General features: G+C 45.1%; 1 protein-coding gene across 7 annotated transcripts in view; it reads right to left on the bottom strand.

Moving 5' to 3' along the window:
- Positions 1–18251, bottom strand: part of CORO2A (coronin 2A) — a 57598-nt gene that overhangs the window by 11265 nt on the left and 28082 nt on the right. For 5 of the 7 annotated variants that reach the window (XM_074532532.1, XM_074532531.1, XM_005492708.4 and 2 more), the window contains 5 exons: positions 11491–11691; positions 6369–6485; positions 1707–1856; positions 1036–1215; positions 106–222 (listed from right to left, as the gene is read on the bottom strand). In XM_074532532.1, the coding sequence (XP_074388633.1) occupies positions 106–222; positions 1036–1215; positions 1707–1856; positions 6369–6485; positions 11491–11691 (765 nt within the window). The remainder of the gene's footprint in view (positions 1–105; positions 223–1035; positions 1216–1706; positions 1857–6368; positions 6486–11490; positions 11692–18251) is intronic. The other 2 variants (XM_074532530.1, XM_074532529.1) reach the window with 1 other exon arrangement.

Below are 18251 nucleotides of genomic sequence, written 5' to 3'. Positions count from 1 at the left end.
AGATCACTTCTGAATTCCTCTTGTGTATGTGGCAGGTGGAAAGTTAGTGACAGCAAAAGAGAGAAAACAGAAGCTGGTAGGGTTAAGATTTTTGATCCAACTCACTTGATCCCATAATGCAATTTGCCTATTATTCCACCGAGACGTTCCAGTAGAAAACAGCATTTTCATGTTTCCGAGGAATGAGACTTTATTGACTCTGTGAGACTTGTAGCTTCCTTCCTGTAGAAGAGAAAGGACACTGCTTGAGTAAGACAATATCTGTTGCATAGTGACATTTCATGTTACCTGACAACTCTCATTTGCTCACATCTGAAAGATCTGCTCAGCCCAGCTGAACAATGGTGAGCAGGATTTCACAGGCATCTGAAAATAGTGGCCTAAACTCCTCAGGATCATTCCCAAAATCTCAACAACACATCATAGAATATTCTGAGTTGAAAGGGACACACAAAGATCATCAAGTCCAACTCTAAAGCGAATGGCCCATACAGGGATTAAACCCACAATCCTGTCAACACCCTGCTCTGACTGGCTGAGCCAGTCTCACCTCTCTAGCTGTTGATTCACGTATTTGCAAGACAGCAGTCTTTAGTAGTTCCAGGCAGGACTTTCTGTGTACATAAACCTCTGCAAATAGCGACAAAATGCAGCCAGCAGCACCTAGCCAACAAAATCCAGGCAACAAGAACAACTATTGAGATGTTTGTCATTGGGACAAATGTACACTTGAATCTACCTCTCCACCTGATCTCTACATTCCCTCCCATGTCCCTCAGAGGGCTGCAGGAGGTACCTATGAAAACAATACAATCCAAGTAAGGTTTCAAGGAGCAAGGAATATTGTATCAAGACACAAAATCCCTGTTTTCAACAATGACAACAAGCATTCTGTGGAAAGTAGAAGGGAACAGCACTATATAGTGCCTTGGGCAATGCAGATGCATCGTCTTTTATGGCAATGAAGGTACCGAGGAGAGGAAACACTCCAAGAGGTGAGATCAGATGGACCATAGACCTCTGAACCCAACCTACCTGTAGGACTGTTCCAGCACGAGGGTCTATCACACGTATCTTTCTGTCCCTGCAAGCAGTGGCAAGGAGACTGCCATCTGTGTTGAATGACATGGAGAGGACCACATCTTTGTGAGCATCAAGAATCTTCACTGGGTTTGAAATAACAGCGTCCATGACATCAAGGTTCCAGATCATTATCTGGAGCAAAAATAATTTTAAAAAATCAGTCCTTTGCTGCCTCACACCCAGGACTTTGTGCACTCTATTCACTTCTTCATCTTTTCTCTACATGTATAGGTCTTACCATCATAAGTGATTGTTCTCCAGCACTTAAAATAATTCCTGATACTAACAGCAACGTATCAGTGTCAGCTAAGAATGTCCAATATTTTAATTTCCTTTGAAACCACATTTTGTACATAAAAATAGACAACATCAGTGCATATACATGCAGTAGCACAAAGAAAAGAGGACGGCATTGCATGTGCAGAGTAGACTGAAGTTCATCCGAAGGCTGGAAAATTAGATAGTCCTTTTGAACTTATAGCAACATCCTTTTGCCTTTGGGCCACCATGGAAATTCCCCCTGAAGAAAGCTTCCAAACTCTTTAGTACCAACTTACAGCTTGAAATTAAAACAAATTTCAAAACACCAAGCCAAACAGGGTGTCCTAGGAGCCCAGACCCACCTTGTAGTCATAGCCAGAGCTGAAGAGGATGTTATCAGCCGTGGGATGCCATTCAATCAGACCAACTCTTCGAGCATGCCCAAGAAGTTCTTTCTTCGGAGTGGTAATGTTTCTTTTTAGCAAGTGATTGGGGATGTCCCAGATTTTAACCTGAATGGCACAGCATGGGTCTTTGTGAGATTCCTGAGAAGGAGCTAATTCAGAATTTACCAATAGCTATTAAGTGCCTTGGAATTACTATTCCATTTGTAGTGAATAGGAATGTAACTGGCTTTTTTGAACATCTATCCTTGTTATTTGTATCTTTACTATTCTGTGGACCTGAAGACTCCTCTTTATGTTCTATCTTCAGACAACAGTCCTATCAGGGTTTCTTTAAATTTGGCAATCCAACCCTTAGACCTGTCAGCACAATCATGAAAAGTTATTCCCAAGGGGAAGAAATAAACCAGTAATCTTGCAGACCTTGCCTCTTAAGTGTACTGAAGCCACTCAGCACTGGGAGCGTGCTGTCTTGTAACAGGCCCACCTGCTGCATGAAGACAAAAATGTTCTGTCCTCCTGTGGTGGAAGAAAACAATACCAGAAACCAGCAAGAGGGGATGAACCTCTTGCTGGTTTCTGCTATTGTTTTCTTCTTTCCTACGCTAACCCTAGAAACACAAGTATTTAGGATGTTAACAGATGATTAATCCTTTGGCTCAATGAAAATTACTATGCTTGTGTCATAATTTTTTTATTTCTTAGCCTGAAGCAAAAGCAAAATGCTCTTTGGAACATAGTTTGTGGAAATCAGCCACGGACGCCCAAGTCTCCTACTGTTTGGTTGATGAGGATCACACCTTTCTAAGACAAATAAGAAGCAGACCCAAATTCTGGGACCTCCTGGCATCAGCACCCTTCTCCACAGTGTATTCTTTACCCCAATAAGGAATCAAGCCCACCAGAAACACAATGGCTGTAGAGTCCAGCAGTATCTCCATGAAATTCTACAGCAGTTAGAGAAAATATCACACTTCACAATCAGACTGACTGATTCCTTACAGTTTCAACAGCTGTTACTAAAGAAATGGGGCTAAGAGACTAGAAAAGGGAAAATAGGTTGTGTTCATGCTGACAAGAACTGCCTAGAATGAGCCACCCACTCCTCGTGCTGTGAAATGGTTGGTTATAAAAGCAGAGAAAAGCACCTGGCTGGAATCTCAGACTGCATTAAAAGGCAGAAATTTCCAGTTCTTTAGTGTGCAGAATAAGCAGGTTTTGGACTCAGGCCTGCAGGACAAGCAGGGACAATCCAAGCATGAACAAGCTGTCTACCCTGCTACCTCTTGAAGAAAGTCTGATAAAATTAAGTAAAAGGCACAGAGTTGCCCCTCTAACCAGAGGGCAGCAGAACTTCTACAAGTTGAACTCTTCGTGCCTGACAATTTGCCAAGAAGAACAGAAGGGCTAAGAAGATAAGCTCAAACTCTCAGCCCCTAGGCCTTTGCATAGGCCTCAGCCCTAAGCCCACCTGAAACAGCAAGCGGAACTGGAACTCACTGTTCACAGAGAATATGCAATCCTTCCCATGCCCAAAAGTACCATTCTACATAGCTCCAGCTGTGCACCACAAAAGATAGCTGTAGTGCTGTCAGATGAAAAATGGTCTGCACCTGGCAGGCTAACACAATGCCTATTCTTCAAAAACCACTGGCCTGTGGAACTGCACAATGCCCATTCTGTAAGAAGAAGAACTGGAAAGCAACCAGCCCAGCTGTGCCAACTTTTACCACTTGACTGGGTGGTCAAATATGACTTTGAGAGTCACTGACCACCAGGGATGACCAAAGAGATACCCAGGACAGAAGAACACATGAATAAAAGAGAGAGAAAATATGTTACTGATTTTAGGGAAATTATTATGCTTATTCAGGGAAAAATCAGTGACTATGTACATAAAATATAGTATCTAAATAGGAATTCCTTTTGTAGTCAGCATGCATGATATTTCAGAGGAGATATCCCCTCATGCACCCAGCTAAATAAAGAACCTCTGCTATTTAATGCTATGTTAGTGTTAAGAAGCTTTTATTTTTACAGATTTTTGGTAACAGTGGTACCACCAAAGCAAGCTCCAAAAAGGCTGGTTAACAGTCAAGAAACCTCTGAGCAATGTGGGAGAAGTGAAATTTCCATTATCTACTCGGAAGGCTTGTAGCCTTGCTCCAAGGGAGGCCCAGCCCAGTAAGCATTTAGATGCATCCTTGTAGATGCATCCTTTAGATGCACAGTGGCTTACCAATGCTCAGAAATAGAAGAGAGCACCAGGCTTTTAACAACAGGCTGGAAGGAAGGCTTTTCCTCTTATATCCAGCCCAGTGGAAGTGGTGAACACCTCTGTGACCCCCAAGAAACCTTCCTCAAACTTCTCTTAAAACAGAGGAAATATTGCCATGAAGATGTCTCAACAGTATGTCCAATCTGAGCTCTCCAGAACAGGCAGGTCAAGTAAGATGCTGACCCCACAGAACGAGTCCAACAGCAGACAAGAGATGAGAAGGAAGCAGCAACACAGCAAATCTGAGGAGAGCTCGAAAGAAAATAATTTGTTCAGTCTCTGGCTGCCCTTCAACTACATAGCACGAAGGCACAGAGAGGATGGAGCCAAACTCTTTGAAGGTACAAAAGGAGAGCATCAAAGGCAATGGATGTATACAGCAATATGGCAATGCCTGGAGATCAGATGCATCCCATTTTCCCTAGAAGGATACTCAACCCCTGGGAGAAGGACCTACTGAGGCCACAGGATCTGTAGCCTTAGAGATCTTCTCAGCTCATCTGAACAAGGCTTGGAGAAACCCAATTATTTGAGTAGGGCATAGAGGAAGTGGCATCCAAGGTCCAGCTATGAGGTATCAGGAAAGACAGTCACACCAAGAAACACAGTCTGCTGTCCTTGCAACTTAGCAGGCAGGGAGGAGATGTCTCTACACCATGTCACAGTGCAGAAGACCCCTAAGATACCTTTTTCTGGTGCTAGGATGAGGATGGGAGAATAGTAAAAAGCGAGTACAGTCACAGACAGGCAGAATTCTTGGAACAACTTTTGGTACTGAGACCTGTGACATGCTCTGTTTCCATTCTTTAGTCTGAGGAATAATCCAGTGTCAACATTCTGGAGAAAACTGGAAAGGAAGTCTGGGGATAGTGCATCCAGTTTTGTACCCCTCAGTGCAAGAAAGATGCTAGAGGCCCACCAGGATGCCCAAGAGACTACAGCACTTTATCCTGCAAGTAAAAGCTGGGGGAGATGGGCATGCTCAGACTGGAGAAGAGAGAGCTTCCAGGCAAATTGATAAAAGCTTCAATACTTACAAGACTAACTGAAAAAAGAGAGGCAGGCTCTGTCTTGAAATGCACAGTAGGAGGACAGGATACAGCTGTCATTAACTGCGCTGGAAGGAAAAAAATTCCCCTTGGGAGGAGTGAAGAATAGGAACAAGAGCTCTGCCTAGAGAGGTGGTGAAAGAAATCTCCCTTTCAACACAAACGCTTCTGTGATTCTGTAACTGCAGTGGGATGTTTTGAGGATTGTGCTTATTTCTCATATGCCGCTCAAAAGAGTGGCCAAGGTGATGCCCTCTGCCACAAGTAAGTCATACCATGCCATACCTCCTGAGATAGCATGAAAGCCTGGATACAGGTTGGAAGATACAACAAAATCTTCACCATCAGTTCAGAAACTGAAAGAAAACTTAAAAGAAAAAAAAAAAAAAACAAAACAAACAAAACAAACAAACCAAAAAAAAAAAACCCACAGAGAAGTATCCAAACAAGCAAAACAAGCAGGAAGGACAATGAAAAAAGCTTATAATCAAGACTGACTTTTTGGCAGAACTAAAATGGCAGAGCATGTGAACCAGGCCAGGTCTGGAGACAATAACAGGAGAAAACTCCCTGATGCTCTATGGCAGAGTGAGAATAAACCCAGTGGGATCTCACATGGGATCTCTGGACAAAACCATGGCAGTTAGTCAGACATTCTCACTATCAAAGACGTCAGCATCACACTTTTTACAAGACCTTTTGAAAGTGACCTTCCAGTAGGAGGATATGAGCTAAATTGTCCCTTACACACGTGACTGGAATCTTTCAATTCCCACTGTGTCTACATCTTACCCACACTAACTTCAGCCAAAGCACCCACTGCAGAAGTGTAAGATGCATATTCCTCACCACAGCTGATCCAGCATGACTCTACAGAGTGCAGGAACAAGCTCTGTGGGAAATTAATCTGAAAGAGCTGATCCAGATAACGTTGTGTTGAAGCTTTTTTTAAAGTAAAGGCAGAGTTTCAAAGAGATTAAACTTTAATAGCCCTTCCATTTTAAACTCATATTTTGTTTTCCTCATACAAACACACCATAAAAAGGCACAAGCCCCCACAAAATAAATTTTCCTCATTACACTGATTTGGTATTTCATCTGGAAGGCATCACACAGGTCTGAATTCAGGAGAAAGAAAGGAATCTTACTTTTTCCTGACTTCTTAAATAAGTATATGCATGCTTTCACACCTCACATCATTTCATATTCATGAACTTTTGGTTTCTTTCAACTTCATTCTCCAAAAAGCACATTAGCCAGGTACTAACACACAGTACAAAGTGGTAAACTTACTGTGGCATCTTCTGAACATGAAGCTATTACAAAGTCATTGAATGGGTTCCACTTGATGTCCAGAACATTTCCTTTGTGCCCACATACTTTGGGATAATGTGGGTCAAGCTTGCCTGTCTGGAAAAAAATAAATATAATCAGGGTGAGCCATGGAATTACAGGGCATTTTCGAGGCAGCTCCAGAAAGAAGCTTTCTGCTTGTTGTTCTCCAAATGCTCTGGATGCTCTCTGTCTGTTAAAGATGGGGTTTTTGCTGTCCCTGCTAGTCAAGTCTTGATACCACCTTAAAGGAAAGAAAGTCTGCCAGGCCCTCCCAAGAACATGTTGCCATGCATGCCTACACATTTGGAAGACAGTATTGGGTTCAGACACCAAAGAGTAATTTAGAGGAGAAACATCTATGAATGAGATGAATCTTTGACATTTTTTAGAGATCTTTTGATGGGGGGATAAACAACAGCAAACTCTCCTTCAGAAGATATTTCCTACAAGCAGCAAAAGAAAATTATTTTGGTTTTGGGTTTACCAAAGAGGTATTTGTGACACAAATTACCGTTTTTCTTTCAGCAAGCTATTTCTCTCTGATGGTGTTTAAATCCAGCCATTCATCAAATTCAATCAGCATTCTGAACTCTCAAAAAAAGCCCAAAACCAGCAGCACTGGTACAAATCCCAGACTCAGTGCCCTAAGGTGTATTGGGAGCCTTATGCCAGATGGGGGCTGTATTGCATCGAACAAACCCACACTGCCAGCACGGTCTCTGCTGGAGAGTCAAGTCTGAATATTTAAATAGCAGAAAGGGTAGTGGTGGTTTTATTAACGTTGAAGTAATGCTTGCTTCCCTCTATAAGAAGCAGAAAGTGTGGGGAGCCCCCTGACACACCCCAGGCATCAGCTAAAGAGCAGAAGTCGGTCACTGAAGAAAGCAGACAGAATGGCAAGAGTGGTGGTGCTTACCAGCTTACTGCTTCCTGCCTGGAAGAACTGCAGACCAAAATGATTGCAAATGTGTGCTCTCCTAGAAAGCAGACACTTCTGTAGATGTACTACTCCCTACAACTCTCCAGAGGTGGGCCTTAGGAGAGCAGAGCTGAGGGGAATCTGCTACCCCTAAACAGGCTGTGGATAGGATATAATTTTCCCAGCTTTTAAATTTTGGGGGGTTTTGCAATTCTGCATACAGAACAGGACACCAGTGTGTAACTATTCTGGCTTCACTGGAAAGTTTGTTGCATAAACTGGGACTAACCTGCTTTAAACTGAACATCCAAAGGGCTTTGAAATGTAAAAGACTGTGGTTTTTAAAACTACAGTCTAAACCAATTTCCTTTTATAACAGCAACAATGCAAAGAGATTTGGGAAGGCAGAAGAGAGATAAAAGGCCTTTAATAAGAAGCACTCCTCCACCCACAGTGTCCTTTTGTAGGCTTCAGAGCTTGGTTTCAAGATGACAACTAAAAGGGGTGGACAGCCGGATCGACAGGGATCCCTTGATCCTTAAGGGAACTCTGTCCCCTCTCAGAGCTAGTTGCCTGTCTGCTCCCCACTCCGTTTTGGGAGATCCCAGGCTGTCCTAAGCCCAGTTTGCCAGACCCGTCCTGCAAAGCTCTCTTACCCCACTCCCACTTACCCCACTCCCAGGCTTTGGAAAAGGAGCCCTTGCTCTCCCAGTCACCAGTCTCACCTGCCCCATTGCAAGCCCTGAGACAAGAGCAGGACTCGCCGCACATGAACCCCCCAAGAGCCAAGAAAATGCACATAACATAAAGCTAGAGCTGCTGGTCTCAGATGCACATTGCATGTGGACGTGAAGATCTTCACTGCTGGAGGAAATTTCATTCTACAGATCAAAAACTACTTCAGTAACTAGATGTGTTGTCATTCCATGAAGTGGTACCTGACTTCCACAGTTGCCTACAGAGCTTGAAAATGAGCAGTTTTTCAACCGCTCCCTTTCTAAAATTCTAGCACTTCTGAAAAGCTTGGAGCTTGCTGACAAAAATCACTTCTAGTGGAACATCTGTCAAAACTCTCCCAGCAGATTTCTGTGGGGTAGATTACTGTGAGGTCAGTCAGCCTCACCTCTGCCCCTGAAGGGCACCAGCACAGCACTCACACACATGTCAGCTCTGCAAGGCCAGAAGGGTCACCAGCACTCTCATTTTACAGTCCATGTTCCCAGAGAGAAGGGACGGGAGTTTGTGTCTATGAAGTCTGCACAGCCACAGATATCCTCCCTTTCACACCTGGTGCTGACACATTGAAAGACTGGAGATTGCCGATCTGGGCATAAATAATCTCCTGGGACCTTGTTCTCACTTTTTTTTTTTTTTTTTTTTTGCTGCAGAGGAACAGACAGATGCAGTCTCAACAGTCTGGTCATCAGGAAAGGAAAAAGGCAGGACTTCATGTCTCAAAGGAAGGCCATAAAATTTCCCTCCCAGTCAAGATCTTTCCTTGGCATGCTGTGCATGCACTTCCCCCGCACATCTACACCCAGGCCACACTGTGGGAAAGCAGTTGATCTCTCATTTACAGTCACCGAGCTCATGTCTCCTTGAACCTGTGAGATTTACTGTGAGTCAGCCTGTTCTGGGCACCAGGCAACCCCTGTGGCTGCAGCCCCTTGCCCCTCTGTTAAGATGTGCTGCCCTTCCGCCCAGCTGGTTTCTGTGGCACATATTCACCGGGATGTCACTGACACACCCTGCTACAGACCATTTCCAGAGTGATGGCAAATATTCAGCTGATTTCTTATAAGGCTGACTGCAAAGGCCTGCCATAAGGATGGTATCTAGGGCATAGAACTCATTCTTTACATAACCTCCACTGTCCCTAGCCCTACCCCACCCCCAGGCTCTCAGAGAAGAAGACGGGTGCAGAAGGAAAGAAGTGGTATTTATTCAAGAGATGAGAGACCTTGGTGCCTGTGACTCAGCAGGAGAGGAGTACAACAAACAAGTAAGGAGCTGCAGTTAAACAGGACAAAGCTGAGGCTTCATGGACATCCTTAGGCAAGCAGCCACGCTAGCAGCAACACATGCAGAATGAACTAAAAACATTGGAGGGAGGGACAAGAACAGCTCCCTGAACAGGTTGTTAATCCTCTTCAGCAACTGTAGCCCTCCCTGTCCCGGCTATTACCTCTTGCTTTGACCAAATGTCATCCTGGCTCTTGGTCTCTTGGGCTCTTCCTCCACACTTTGTTGCACTTGGGACATGTCTGCTTCCCGTGAATCCGGTGAAAAATAACCACAGTCAGTTGTCCATTGTAAGAGGGCAATACTGTCCCTGACAGGTCTGCAGAACAAGCTGCCTTTGTGCCCTGGCAGCCAAGGCCACAAGCCAAGTGTCCAGCACACTGTCTGCCATGGCTCACCTTCACACCAAGAGATGGCAGTCACAAAAAGCCACCATCAGAAGCACAAGTCAAAAGTTTCTGCTTTGCACCAGATGGTATCACTTTGGAAGTGGAGTAGCCAAAACAAAGTAGCTGGTATGGCAGGTCCTGACTCAGGGAATCCCTTTCTTTGGAGGCTGAGGCTGCTTTACCCCCCAGCATAGGTCAGGAACAGGTATTCAGAGAACAGCCATGTGAAACACCTAATTTCTCTGATCCACAACCAAAGATTAACCCTTAAGGGACAACTCCTGTCCATAGCTCCATTTTGAAGCCATTAATTCTTCCAGACTCATCAGCAACCAGAACACAGAGCCCCACATCTGAACTGCAGCAGCATTTACATCTGCTGCTAACGGCCGGCTCCCTGGTCTCCAGAATCCCCTTCACCAAACAAATCAAAAGGAGTTGCTCATTAAACTTCTTCTCCTCACACCTTTATACATATGCCTTTTTTCCCAGACTGATTGAGGCCTGACCTGCAAAGTCTTTCCTCATATGAAAATACTTTTACATTTTCATTGACATACTTTAATTATCCTTTTCTGTATCTTTTTTTTTGTTCCACCATGCCTTTGATTTCTGCATGCAATATTTCAAAACTGGGTGGAGTATCTGAGCAGGTGTAAGAAGGAAAAAATTACTACAAAGACTAGCCAAGCTGAGAAGAGGTGAGAAGACAGAAAAATTAATAGTAAGAAGTACAAGCACCTTCAGCTACTTTTACCAGCACTTTCAGAGCTTGGTCCCACACCACATCCCCCACAGTCAACAGCTGTCTGCCTACAGATGCAGTTCTGTGATAAGGACAAGTTGTTGAGCCTCAACAGAATCATTGCGGGGGCAGAAGTGAATCAATCAAGAAAAACAGGGTAGTGGTTAATTTTAGAAGGACAGTTTCTAAACTGCACCAGCATTGAAGGAATGAATTAACAAAGTCCAGAAGGGCCGGAAACTGTGCTAGGTTCTTCAAGCACAACCAGTTCACTTTCATCCTTAGCAAATATATATTGAAAATGTGGCATTACAATAACACCATCAATTAACTTTTAATTAAAGGCTGAACTTTTGCCTTTCATCTGTTCTGTCCTGATTCCAGAGAGATCATAATCCCATATTGAAGTTAATCCAGTGCATGCCCAATTTTTACTGAAGCAATAAACATCAGACAGCCAGCTTCTCCCTCTCACCAGATCCTAAGTCATGAAAACTCATATACATGGGATTTGTTTCTGAAAGGGAAGTCTTCACAGCATCACTGCTTGAAGTTTAAGAGCTTCACTGCCTGATAACTGTGTCTCCATTCTTTCATGAAGGAGGCGGTAGAACAAAACATACCATAGTCTGCTTTGGTCACGGCTGAATCCATGTCACTAAAGCAGCTTTCTGGTTTTGCCCCCTTTATCCACTGAATACTTTTTAATTTGCAGTTTCTCCCAGGAGACAAACATCTGAACAGCACATTCTGCTGACTATACAAGAAAGACAAATGAGTTGTAAAATGAAGCAAGGTGCTAAAAATCTGCAAGCAGCAATGCAAGACGTACAAATACACACATGCCAGGAGTCACCTGCTAGGGCAACTGAGGCCTCTTCCATCACTTTGCAATTTGGGTAACAGCATTAACTGACTATCCTCTGTGACCCAGCTCCCTAGAAGATGTCCCTCCTCCGGCCTCCTGACGGGCTCCCGAAAGCCAGCTCTGCCTGGGGAGCTCACCTGCTTGATGGGAATGACGAGGAAGGCGCCGCCGCCCACGCACTCGGTCACCACGGCGATGAAGCTGGGGTTCACGGCACAGAAGTGGTTGTCGTTGATGTTGTGGGTGATGGGCACACAGTCGTAGCACTTGTCCTTGCTGGCAGCTTTGCCATACACGTGGCGGAACTTGGAGCTGCGGTACTGCGGGTGCCACGACATCTGCAAGGAGAGAAACACAACATCCAAGGCATAAGGACAGGCCATCCTGGCAAGGCTTGCAGAGCCCCACGCCCCTCTCCCCACCACAGGCTCACCCTCCCCACCTGGCCTGCTCTCACCAACCCTCAGCCAGCAAGCTCTAGACACAGTTTTTTTCTGGTATTCACCCCTTTGCCATAACCCTGTTGCACATCTCTGATGGAGAGAGGAGAGTGCAGGGAAGAAGTGACAGCTCTCAGCATCACCAGCCAGCTGGACTGTGCACGTGCCAGCAGTCTCTATCGCTGGGGTAGGGCCACATGGCAGCAAGTTCAAGAGGAGATGAATTCTGGTACGATAGAGCTCAGAAAGCATGAAAAATACAACATCTTGAGCATGGAAAGCATGAAAGATGGTGATTGAACAAGCCAACCTGAATGTATGCTTTGTTTAGACCTCAGGTGGTTTAGAACCAAAACTGATTCTAAATTTTGCTCACATGAACAGAAAAAATAAGTTTGGCAGATCACAGGAATAGCTACAGTCACCTGTTGATCTTTTTTCCACATACAATTATGTTCTGCGTGTCTGGTTTATAACTGCACTATAGCCTTCTGACAGAATGCATTCTAAATGGTGTTTAAATGACACATAAAGCATGCTAAACACAAGAACCTCTTCTCACAGAAAGCAGTGAGGCTAAATGGAACTGATTTAACAGATTTCATAAAATCATACAGTCACAGAGTCGTAGAATGGTTTGGGTCGGAAGGGACCTTGAAGACCATCTAGTTCCAACCCCCCTGACATGGGCAGGGACACTTCCCACTAGACCAGGCTGCTCAAGGCCTTATCCAAGCCAGCCTCAAACACTGTCAGGAATGGGGGAACCATAGCTTTTCTGGGCAACCTGTTCCAGTATCTCACCACCCTTAAAGTAAAGAATTTCTTCCTAATATTTAATCTAAGTTTCCCCTCTTTCAGTTTGTATGTATTAATCCTTGTCCTACCACTACACTTCAGTGAAGATGCATTCTCCACCTTCCCTGTAGAACCCTTCAGATACTGGAAGATTGATGTTTCCACATAGTCCTTTTTTCTCCAGGCTGAACAGCCCCAGTTTTCTCAGCCTGTCCTCACTGGGGAGGTGCTCCAGTCCTTTTAGCAATTTCCCAGCCCTCCTCTGAACTTGCTCCAGCAGTTCCATGCCATTATTATGTTGGGGGCACCAAAACTGTATACACTGTTGCAGGTAAGGTCTCCTGAGAGCAGAGGGGTAGAATCATGTCCTTCAACTAGCTATTTTCAAATAGGAAGATATTAGTGCTGGTCAGACAAGGTACTTAAGACTATTAAACCCAGATCCCACAAGATTTAGAGAGTAAAAGGCATACAATGAGTGTAGGGAGAAGATTCTACTTCCCAAATGAAAAGAAATACAGAAATGAAAAGAAAGACAGGAAGATTATGGGTGAAAGAGCACCTCACCCAACAGCTGGGAATGTAGGCAAATACTTTCAGAAGGCATCGTTTTGCCCCATATTGACCTCTTAATGTGCATTTGGTGAACAGTATTATCAGTGATGCTGGGTCAGCAACACTCCAATTTGACAAGGGAACCCAACCAATTCACTTTTGAGCTACTGCAAGGCTTAGAGAGCTCACTCACACAGTTGAAGGGTCAAGGGAAGCATGCATGCACTCAATGGCAGGAAGCCAAGTGCATCATCACCTGACAAGCAGAGGTCTAAGCAATTTTAAGCCAAAAAGTCCATGTTGCTGGCATGGTACTGCATCCTCCTGGGATGTCTATCAAAGGCTAAGAAACCAAATGGCTCGATACTGGGCAGTCAAACTGGAGCTTTACAAGCTCTCATCAATACAAAGTTCCACAAAGCTGTGTCACACTGGAAGATTTGGGCTGTGAACAGTACTAGGACACAAGTTCTATCCTATTTCCTGCCTCCTCCCAGTTCTACTGACACAGCTCAGAGCCAACTCCACCTTGGACAAATACATATGCCTGTAGTATTTGAGTCCTGGCAGATCACCAGTTGCGTTCATAATCATCTTTGTTGCTCTCTGTTACCTTAGCATGTTTTACCTATGCTAACCCTAATTTGTCCATACTTTTAGCTGAATAAATCTCTTCCACAGAAAACACTAGGTGCAAAGGATCTTTTATACAGTGAGAGACACCTGTGCCAAACAAAAATAAAGAAATGCAAGTTATTTGAAGAAGAAAGCAGCAATCCTGAAAGCTGACCTTGGAAGAAGGGATATTCACAGGCAGAAAGCAAGTTGAGGTTATATGCAAGTGGCTACCTCCCCAAACAGCCCCAGAGGTGCAGTGTTCTCAAACAATTTCATGTTCATTACAGTTTTAGTGGTTAGGTTTACTCACACCAGGAGGAGGAGGAGGAATCACTGTATTGCCTAGATGCAGCAGTATCCAGCAGTTGCTTCTTACAGCAGGGCTATTATCTTTCCAAAATGAACCAAATTGCCTGGCTGCAAAGTAATTCTAGCTACACTGCTTTTGAGCTGGGAGAGAGTGTGTGGTCTGAAGTTTCAAGCCCCTTCTGGAGAAAGGAGCACCAAGCACAGAGGAGCAATTATTGAGAACGCCAGGACTCTTCAGAAGCTCAGAAGGATCTCATCAATGCACACCAATACCTCAGTATTAGAGTAGTAGTGGAGAAGACAGAAGCAGACTCTCCTCAGCAGTGCCCAGCAGCTGGACAAGAAGCAAATGGGTACAAACTGAAACTCAGAAAATTCTATTTATATGCAATGAAACACTTTTTCTCCATGAGGGTTGTTCAACACTGGCACCAGTTGCCCAAAACATTATGGAGCTTCCATCCTTGGAGGCATGGTCCTGGGCAACTTTTCAAGTTGATCCTGCTTTGAGAAGAAGGATTGGACTACATGATCTCAAGGGATCACTTCCAGTCTCAACTGTTCTGTGATCCTGTGATTTTAGGGCCTCTGGATCTCAGCCATGTGTATCTTGTACTGCCCTAAAAATGCCACTGCCAACATACCAAGATGCACACCCATACAAGGCAGACTTTCAACCCAATAAACCAGAAGTATGCCTTGCAGGCTCAGCTTTCTCACCTGTTCCTCTGGCAGGAAGTGATGACATTTCTTCCTCGTTCATAAAAACTGCTGTTTGGACAGGTAACCACTTTTTTTTTGAAGTGCAAAGAGCAACTTTTGGTATAATGAATGGGGGGAGAGGGGAGAAAGTGACAAAAACTATATCAATATTTTGTCAGTAAGACAGGATTGCTTTTATATTGCAAGAACAGGCACTATCATCTTCGAATAATTAAAAGACATTATTTCTGCATTTTAAAATGTCTGAAAATTTCATGTTTTGCCCAGTCCCTTAGCAATATGCTTTTCCTGAATGTTTTTTTGGACTAAAAAGCTAAAGCACTAGCTTTCTCCCTGCACTGGAGGGTCAGCCCCAGTGTAGAGGGTCTCTCCTTGCACAGCCATGTTTGAGCTGTGCAAGCCTATATGGGCAGAGCCCAAGGACCTGAAAATCCCGTGTGGGCAGCACTGGGTAAGGCCTGAAGCCAGAGCCGAGGGATTCCCAGCTCACCTCACCTCACTGCTCGTGGCACAGCACGATGCCAGGATGCCCACAGCAGGGGCATGCAGACCACCTGTGAACACTGGGCAGCACACATGGACAGCAGATTTTGAGAGGCTGCTGGAACTGAGGTCTGGGTCCTCTTTCTGGTCAAAGGGGTGGAAGACCTCCCTCACTTGCTGCTCAGGCCTCTGACGCCAGCACACACACTGATCCTGAGCTGGCAAAAGGGTAAAAGTCACTGAGGAAGGGATCACTGACCCTCTGCCAGGGTAGCACAGAGCCCTTTGCATCCTGGAGAAAGAAGGAAGGCAGCACAGCCTTTGCAATCCAGGAATCAACCTCATGCATGAGGAATCATCCTCATCATCCTGACCCAATTCCCAATATTGCTAGCCTCCCTGTATGGGAGGGGAGAACCAGGATGGAGTGAGACACTGCAGATTATACTGCTGTTCATGTATTCCTAACCATACAGCTGATGTAAAGACTGTACTTAGCAATGTCCTCTCACTCAGCTCGCAGGGAACATATCCTGGGACTTTTTGGACTTTTTATTACCACCTCTCCCAGCAAAAAAACATTAAGTAGATATTTTCCTGAAGCTGCCAAGAATTCCTGGAGAAGGATGCAAAGATCCCTATAAGCACTTCTCAGATCCCTGTTTACCAGGTCAGATACCAGCTTTTTCAGGCTGGACAGTGTTTCTAGACAGCTTCTGCCTATTGAGATGTGCAACCCTAGTGATGCCTCAGAGCAGAGAGAGAACATGTGAGAAAAAGAGCTCTGCAGACACCAAGGTCCGTGAAGAAGGAGGGGCAGGAGCTGCTCCAGGCTCTGGAGCTGAGATTCCCCTGCAGGCCGTAGTGCAGGCCATGGTGAAGCAGCTGTGCCCCTGCAGCCCATGGGGATTCACAGGGATGCAGAGATCCACCCACAGCCCATGGAGGTGCCTGTGCTGGAGCAGGTGGATGCCTGGAGGGGGCTGTGATCCTTTGGGAGACCCGTGGAGAGAGGGGCCCTTGGAGGACTACACCCCACAGAAGAGTGACCCACACTGCAGCAGTTTGAGAGGGGCTGGTGCCCATGGGATGGAGCCACATCAAAGAAGCTCGTGGAGAGCTGCCTCCCATGGGAGGGACCCCAGGTGCAGCAGGAGAATGACTCCTGAGCAGTGGGAGCAGCCTCAGGTGATGAACTGACCATAACTCCCATTCCCTGTTTTCTTGTACTGCTGGAGTGGGAGGTACAGCTGGAAGGAGGGAGGGGTGTGGAGAGGGTGTTTTTAAGAGTTTATTTTACTTCTCATTATCCTGCTCTGAGTTTCTTAGTAATAAATTCAATTAATATCTCTAAGTTAAGCCTGTTTGCCTGTGATGCTATTTGATAAATGGCCACTTCCTGTTTCTTAATCTCAACCCAGGAACACTTCATCAAATTTTCTTTCCTCTGTCCAGCTGCAGAGAGGAATGAGTAAGCACCTTTGGTGAGTGCCTAGCATCTACCCTGGGTCAACCTATTACAACCATGAATGATATTTGTGAATTCTGGATGAATTTATCTTGGTCCTGGAGAAAATAACCACATGGAAAAAAGTGAAATATGTTTGAGGAAACCCAGACATATGGTAGCTTAATCCAGATCAAACTGAGAGCACCCTCTACTCTGGCACCACAGTGCTCTGTGAAAGACTCACAGCAGCAGAGTCAGCCCCAATAGTGTAAAAGCAATAGTGTAAAAACTTTGTCAATGCTTTATTCTACCATTTCTCATCTTTGATATCCTTAGTGTTTTTGATATCCCTGGCAGTGCCGGGAGCAGACCAGGAAATTATTTTCTTTACATCCGGGGAAAGGCCTGAGAGAAGATTGATGGGCACCTTATCTCCTACAAATACCAGTTCTTGCGTGTGGCCCCACACACTGCTAGGAGCTGACCTGCCCAGCACACAGTCCTGGACTGCTTGTGGTCTGGCACCTTCTGCACCATCCACAAGCTGATTTATCTTACTCTGAGCACAAAATTAATGTGTGGGAGGATGAAATTTATGAAAACACAAGCAAACAAACAAGCAAAAGACCACAACACCAACCAATCGCAAAACCAACCCAAAAACCAGAACAAGGCACTTGAGCAGAATCAGATCATAGGAAGTATCTGATGTGGGTTAAAAAGAGAACAAATCCAGCCCAGGAAAGAAGCAGCCAAAAAGAAGAGCTCTCCTCATTCCCCTGTGAGCAGACATGCACATCTCCAGCTGTGATGGCATCAGAAGTGTTGGGAGCCAGGACCTCCATGCATCCCGCTGCTGACTGCCAGCAAGGTGACTCATTTTCTACTTCCAGATGCCCAGAGCAGGACTATCAGGTACCAGGCCCCCACCTGCCAAACAAACCCCAAGGACTCAGCATCATGGCTCTCTCGGAGCCAAGAGTGTCTGCTGCCACCCATCCCAATTCAACAATGAGCCTAATGCTGGGGAAATTTTTGTTAGTGACTTTATACAAGGGGAAAGGTTGAGCAACCCCACCATTCACCAACCTGGATGTTCTCAATGTATTTTCTTTCCTTACAGTTATGTTCCCTATTCTGAAAACACAAGCAAGAAATGAAGTAGACTGGCTTTGTGCTGAAGTACCAAGTCATGGCATGAGTTGTCTGTGTTTCCAGGAGAGAAACAACATGAAAGAAGTGTGCACACAAGAGGATGCTGTTTACTGTGTGCTCACACTCCACTCCACTGGCCTGCACTGGGATTTCTGTTCAGGTTGTGCTTCATCAGTGACATGAACACTAGACAAAAGACCTTGGCTCTGGGCACTGCTCTTAAGGACATGCCAGAGAGTTGGAGGAGCATTCAGGGCAGACCTGTATGGACCAGTGATCGATCAGAGCAGTGAGATCTGCTAAGAAACCTAAAAACTTTGGGGTAGAGATGAAGGAGGGAAGCCATGACAGTAGGCTTCAAACGCAG

Source organism: Zonotrichia albicollis, chromosome Z (genome assembly GCF_047830755.1).
Source record: "Zonotrichia albicollis isolate bZonAlb1 chromosome Z, bZonAlb1.hap1, whole genome shotgun sequence".
NCBI lineage: Eukaryota > Metazoa > Chordata > Aves > Passeriformes > Passerellidae > Zonotrichia > Zonotrichia albicollis.
The sequence above is the reverse complement of the archived record's forward strand: the minus strand, read 5'-3'. Positions and strand labels throughout refer to the sequence as shown.